This window comes from Microcebus murinus, chromosome 27, assembly GCF_040939455.1.
Source record: "Microcebus murinus isolate Inina chromosome 27, M.murinus_Inina_mat1.0, whole genome shotgun sequence".
NCBI classification, from domain to species: domain Eukaryota; kingdom Metazoa; phylum Chordata; class Mammalia; order Primates; family Cheirogaleidae; genus Microcebus; species Microcebus murinus.
In genome coordinates this window covers 3,244,190-3,250,724 of record NC_134130.1, presented here as the reverse complement: position 1 = coordinate 3,250,724, position 6,535 = coordinate 3,244,190, and the positions used below count along the sequence as shown (strand labels likewise).

Below are 6,535 nucleotides of genomic sequence, written 5' to 3'. Positions count from 1 at the left end.
TGGTAACAAATATTTTACTATTTCTCCAGGATCAACTTTTTTAGGTTCCTCTTATGAATGAGATCATGTGATATTTGCCTTTCTGTGCCTGGCTTATAACACAATGTCCTCCGGGTTCAGCCATGTTGTTACAAATGACAGAATTTCCTTGTATTTATGACTAAATAGCATTCCACTGTGTATATATACACCACATTTTCTTTCTTCATTCATGTATTGGTGCACAATTAGGTTAATTCCATATCTTCATTATTGTGAACAATACTGAAATAAACATAAGAGTACAGATATCCTTTCAACATAATGACTTTATTTGTTTTGGACATATGCCCAGTAGTGGGATTGTTAGATCATATAGTAGTTCTATTTTTAATTTTTTGATAAACCTCCATGCTGTTTTCCATAATGGCTGTACTAATGTACTTCACATCAAAAGTATGCAAGAGTTCCCTTTTCTCCACATATTAATGAACACTTGTTATTTTTGGGGTTTTATTTGTTTGTTTTTTATAACAGCCATTCTACCAGGAGTGAGGTATCTCATTGTGGACTTTTCCCTATTGATTAGCGATGTTGATCATTTTTTCATATAGCAGTTGGTCATTTGCATGTCTTCTTTTGAGAAAAGTCTATTCCAGTCTTTTGCCCATTTTTAAATGGGGTTATTTTTTTCTTGCTTATCGAGTTGTTTGAGTTTCTCATATATTTTAGATATTAACCCCTTATCGGATGTATAGTTTGTAAACATTTTCTCCCATTGTGCTGATTGTATCTACAATCTATTGATTGTTTTCTTTGATTTGCATAAGCTTTTTTTTTTTTTTTTTGAGACAGAGTCTCACTCTGTTCCCCGGGCTAGAGCACTGTGGCATCAGCGTAGCTCACGGCAACCTCAAACTCCTGGGCTCAAGCGATCCTCCTGCCTCAGCCTCCCAAGTAGCTGGGACTACAGGCATGTGCCACCATGCCCAGATAATTTTTTCTATATATTTTTAGTTGGCCAATTAATTTCTTTCTATTGTTTTTTTTTTTAGTAGAGACAGGGTCTCTCTTGCTCAGGCTGGTTTTGAACTCTTGACCTTGAGCGATCCTCCCGCCTCAGCCTCCCAGAGAGCTAGGATTACAGGCATGAACCACCATCTCTGGTCTGCAGAAGCATTTTAGTTTCATGCAATCTCATGTGTCTATTTTCAGTTTTGTTGCCTGTGCTTTTGAGGTCATATCCAAAAAAATCATGGCCTAGACCAATGTCATAGAGCTTTTCCCTTATATTTTCTTCTAGAAGTTTCATAGCTCTGAATCTTACATTTAAGTCTTTGATCCATTTTGAGTTGATTTTTGCATATGGTGCGAGGTAAGGGTCTAATTTCATTCTTCTGCATGTGGATACCCAGTTTTCCCAACATCATTGTTGAAGAGACTGTCCTCTCCTCATTATGTGTTGGTCTTTTCTCTTCTTTGGCCACTGGAAATTCTTTCACTTGGCTTCTGTGTCCCTATGACACACCCCCATCATTGTGGATTTCTGTTGTTGTTTTTAGCACTTTTCTACTTTCTGGCAACACGTGACATTCCAGGCTCACCTTTTTTATTTCCTGCCCTAGTCCTAGAATCTGCTATTTCTCCAAGGAGCTCTGGTTCTTTTTATTAGATAATGGTATTAGAAACAAAGATTTGGGCACTAAGTGTGCTTATTGCTACTGGGGTGTCATTGATTCTATACCCTCTCAGCTCATTGAGCAAGGAGATATATGTGTGTATGTAAAGTACTGCAAAGCAAATTTAAGAACCGCAAAGAGAAAAAAAAGAGGAGAATTTATTGTGGTTAAAAAAAAAAAAAGCACTAATAATTGATTTGATCAACAAAACTGAGAACTAATTCCTGGGAAAAATACTCAAACTTCTGGCAAGTCCTATCAAGAAAAAAACAAGAGGATATCCAAATATATAAACAAAGAGTGATAATAGAAGTAGAGGAAACTTTAAAGATTATCAAGAGAAAATTAAGTAATATTCCATTAAAGATTTGCAAATCTAATGGAAATTAATAGAATACTAAAATTGACTTACTCTTACGTAGAATGAACCTAAGCTAAAGCAAGAAATTAAATCAATGAAAAACTTTTCTTCAAAGCTATATGGCTTTAGCTGGGAGAATTAGTCATGTTCTTTTAAAAAAAAATTAAGAAACGAGTAACTTCTAGTTAATAAGAAATGGTGAGATCCAGCATCGATCATTTTTCTAGAATAGCCACAAGAATAAATGTGATAGCCAAGAAGGTGTGAGGCCTGAATCTCCCTTTAAGAAACAATTTGCCACTCAGTTAGAAGGAATCCAGTTTCAGTAGTCCCCAACCTTTTTGGCACTAGGGACCAGTTTCTTGGAAGACAAATTTTCCACAGTGGAAATGGAGGAGGGTAGGGGCACTGAGCTCTGCAGCCCGGTCCCTAACAGGCCACGGACTGGCACTGGTCCATGGACCAGGGGTTGGGAACTGCAGAGGTGGATGACAGCATCCAGCTGTCATCACATTCAGGATCTACCTCAAGGCCACACTCTTCCTGGGCTAATAGGGCCTGGTCGTTTCTACCCAATGTGGGACTTCTCCAAAGAGCAACCCTTGCTCCAGAGCTCCCTTCTGAGTTGGTTGGAATTTTCTCAGATCTGCAAAGCCATCTGTTATGGACTGAACTGTGTGGCCCCCAAAGTTAATATATTGAAGTCCTAACCCCCAATGTGACAACTGCCTTTGAAGATGAGAAGACCTTTAGGGAGGTAATTAAAGTTAAATGAGGGCCAGGCACAGTGGCTCACACCTGTAGTAATCCCAGCATTTTGGGAGGCAGAGGTGGGAGGATCGCTTGAGGCCAGTAATTCAAGCTGGGCAACATAGCAAGACCCCATCTCTACAAAATAATAATGAAAATTAGCCAGGCGTGGTGGCGCATGCCTGTAGTCTCAGCTACTTGGGAGGCTGAGGCAGGAGAATCGCTTTTGCCTAGGAGTTCCAGGCTGTAGTGAGGTATGATTGTGCTACCGCACCCCAGTCTGAGCAACAGAGTAACACTTGGTCTCTGTAAAAATAAAATATAATAAATTAAATTAAATTAAATTAAAATGGGCTCAAGATCAGAGTTCTGGGTTCGAACCTTGGTTTTGCCACTTGGTCTCTCTGTAACTTTGGAAAAGTTTTTCTGTTTGTTTGTTTTTAGTTCTTGGAGCCTCATTTTCTCATGTCTAGAATGGTGGTAGTAACCATTCTCATTGGGGAAATCATATAAGATAATAGAGAGAGAGCACTTAGCACAGAATTCATACGTAATAAACACTAAAATGTCATCTGTACTTTAGTATGTATTTTAATCATACTTTATCCAGTAAAAGACAAAAACACTGTTGATAACACATACACACAAACAACACAAATCCACAGGCAATCACATAGAAATAAGTGAGTTTAAGAAGTCTGTGCCATCACTTGAGATAACAAAACTATCGGTAAATGCTTCCAATTGAACCCAAGTTCAAGACGCACCCATGTGGAAGCAAGAAAGATGACGGAAGACAATATTTTTGGACAATAGATAGGGCATATATGTCATCAAACAAATTACAGGAAGATTTGTTATGAAAAAGTGTGTAAAAACTAGGAAAGAGCAAAGTCATAGATCCTCCAGGATTGGGTGAAAGAACAAGAGGGACTGAGAGAGTTAAGAGTAAGATAAAAGGGGTGTTTGTGTGTGTGCCCCATTTTGGTGCCCCCAAACTCTTCTCAGTCGTGGGGTCCATGGACATATCACAGACAGGAGGCTGCTTTGCCGACTAGTCTTCCCAGGGCCCCCTTCATGTCCTTGTTCCTCAGGCTGTAGATGAAGGGGTTCAGCATGGGGGTGACCACCGTGTACATCACCGAGGCCACCGAGATCTTCTGGGAGGAGTGAGTCACCGCAGAAGTGAAATAGACCCCGACGCCCGTCCCATAAAACAAAGAAACGACGGACAGGTGGGACCCGCAGGTGGAAAAGGCTTTTTGCTTCCCCCCGGATGAGGACATCTTCCTTATGGACGAAGCAATTCTCGAGTAAGACGCAAGGATCCCAAGAAGGGGGAACACACCCAGCACACCTGTCATGAAATATATCAGCACGCTGTGCAGGAAGGTGTCGGAGCAGGCCAACTTGAGGATCTGCGTCAGTTCGCAGAAAAAATGTGGAATGTCAAGGTCTTTGCAGAAGGTCAGGCGCGTCGTCAGAGAAATATGGAGAAGGGACGTCGTGACGCCAATGAACCAGGTGAGGAAAACCAGCAGGGCACAGAGGCGGGGGTTCATGATGACCGTGTAGTGCAGGGGGTGGCAGATGGCCACGAACCGGTCATAGGCCATCACGGTCAGGAGGAGGGTGTCCAGGATGGGAAAAAACATGGTAAAATACACCTGAGCGAGGCAGTCCCTATAGGAGATGGCTTTGCTCCCTGTCTGGATGTTCAGCAGCATCTTGGGGATTATGCTGGTGCTGAAGCAGACGTCGATAAAGGACAGGTTGGAGAGGAAGAAGTACATGGGGGTGTGCAGGCGGGCGTCGGAGCCGACGGCCAGGATGATGAGCAGGTTCCCGAGCACCGTGACCAGGTACATGGACAGGAACAGCCCGAAGAGGACGGGCTGCAGCTCTAGATCCTCGGAGAGCCCGAGGAGGATGAACTCTATGACTTCTGTTTGGTTTTCTGCTTCCATGGAGCTGGAGTGTCCACAAAAGAAGAGACAAGAGCCACCTTGGTTAGCATCAAACAGGCATCCTCTGTAAAACAGAAGCATCGACCGTGCTTTTTGCTCAAGTTATTTATGAAGAGCATTGTTTCGTCTAAGCGTTGGATCTCTTCTCACTCTGAAATGGAATCCTAAAGCATGCAGCCCCATCATCTCAACGACCCATATTTATTTTGTTTTATTTTCAAGTTTTGCTCTGTCACCCAGGCTGGAGTACAGAGGTGTGATCGCAGCTCGCTGCAGTCTCGAACTCCTGGGCTCCAGAAATCCTCTCGCCTCAGCCTCCCGAGTAGCTAGAACTACAGGCATGTGCCGTTGCGCCTGGCTAACTTTTTAAAAACAATTTTCTTGTAGAGATGGGGTCTTGCTATGTTACCCTGGCTGGTCTCAAACTCCTGGCCTCAAGCAATCCTCCCACCTCAGCCTCCCAAAGTGTTGGGATGACAGGTATGAGCCACTGTGCTTGGCCCCACTGTCTTTCTTAAGTATCTATTTTATAACAACCACCGTCAGGTAATCAAAGAGCTTTCGTAATGTGACAAAAAGGACAAGTGAATATGATGTGCTTTCTGATAGGGTTCACTGAAAAGGACACACCTTCAATTCTGCAGGATTCCTGCCAAAGATGCGGGATTTCAATCTAAAGAGCAGGGAACATCAAGGCGAGCTGAGCTTGAGGGATGTTCTGCACAAAATCTAACCTGTGCCCTTCAACAATGTCAATGGCATAAGATAGAAAGAAAGTCTAGGAAATGGTCCAGACTAAAGGAAGCTAAAAAAAACATATCAACCAATTATAATCTGGGATTCTCTTTGGCTATAGATGACACTATTGGTGTAAGCATTGGCATAGGAATGAGTCCTGTCGATTTGGTAATATTATTGTATGAGTGCTTCTGATGAATTGCGCTGTGGTTATGCAAAACAATGTTCATGTCTTCAGGAAATATTGAATTTGTAGAGGACGGAGGGACCAGATCTTCAATGCAATTTACTCTCAAAGGGTTCTGAAAAAATTACAGAGAGAGAGAGAAGGAGAAGGAGGGGTCGGAGGAGAAGGAAGAAGGAAGGGAATTTTAAAAACAGTAAATGTGGTAACATGTTGCTGTTTGAGGCATCTGGGTAAGGCTATACACAGGAGCTATTTGTATTGCTCTTGCCACTTTGCCATAAATCTGAGATTTTGTACAAATAAAAAGTTAAGGGGCACTTACTCACGATCCAAATGGTAGGAGGTAAAAGAAAAGGAAGAAGATTCATCCACAAGATGTCAGAAAAGAGACACATTTCAAAGGAAGCTGCAGCTGGGATTTGGAGCCTGCGTGTGCCTATTCACCCAGACAGCGCAAGCCAGAGGAATCGGATCTAAAGTGATCTCGGAGGAATTGCGCCCCTGGCCCCAGGCAGAAGCAAACACTAACCCACTCCGAAAGGTGCTTGCATCCTGGAATTTTTGTCTCCATGTTCATAAGGGTGATTGGTCTGTAATTTTTCCAGGTCTGTGTAATGTCAGTCTTATGGGTTGAGAATTGTTACATATTCTTGTATCATCTAGAAGATGGTTGGCATTATATTTTTCTTAAATGTTTGAATAAATACACAGTGACATCTGATGGACCTGAAGTTTCTTTGTGGCAAGATTTAAATGACGCGTTTAACTTTAAAAAGAGACAGAGGGCATTTATCATTGCTTTGTGTTAGGAACATTTCTGTTCTACTCTTTTGTTATTTAAAAGTGTACACCTCTAACAAAGCATCACACGTAC

General features: G+C 42.0%; 1 protein-coding gene across 1 annotated transcript; it reads right to left on the bottom strand.

The window, feature by feature from the left end:
- Positions 1-3,797: 3,797 nt before the first annotated feature.
- LOC105869721 (olfactory receptor 7D2) lies at positions 3,798-4,736 on the bottom strand. Its single transcript, XM_012761758.2, has one exon. The coding sequence runs from the start codon at positions 4,734-4,736 to the stop codon at positions 3,798-3,800; it is 939 nt and encodes a 312-aa protein (XP_012617212.2).
- Positions 4,737-6,535: the final 1,799 nt, after the last annotated feature.

Excerpts from the sequence above, each read along its gene's own strand:
- LOC105869721 (XM_012761758.2), bottom strand. The coding sequence starts at position 4,736 with ATGGAAGCAGAAAACCAAACAGAAGTCATAGAGTTCATCCTCCTCGGG.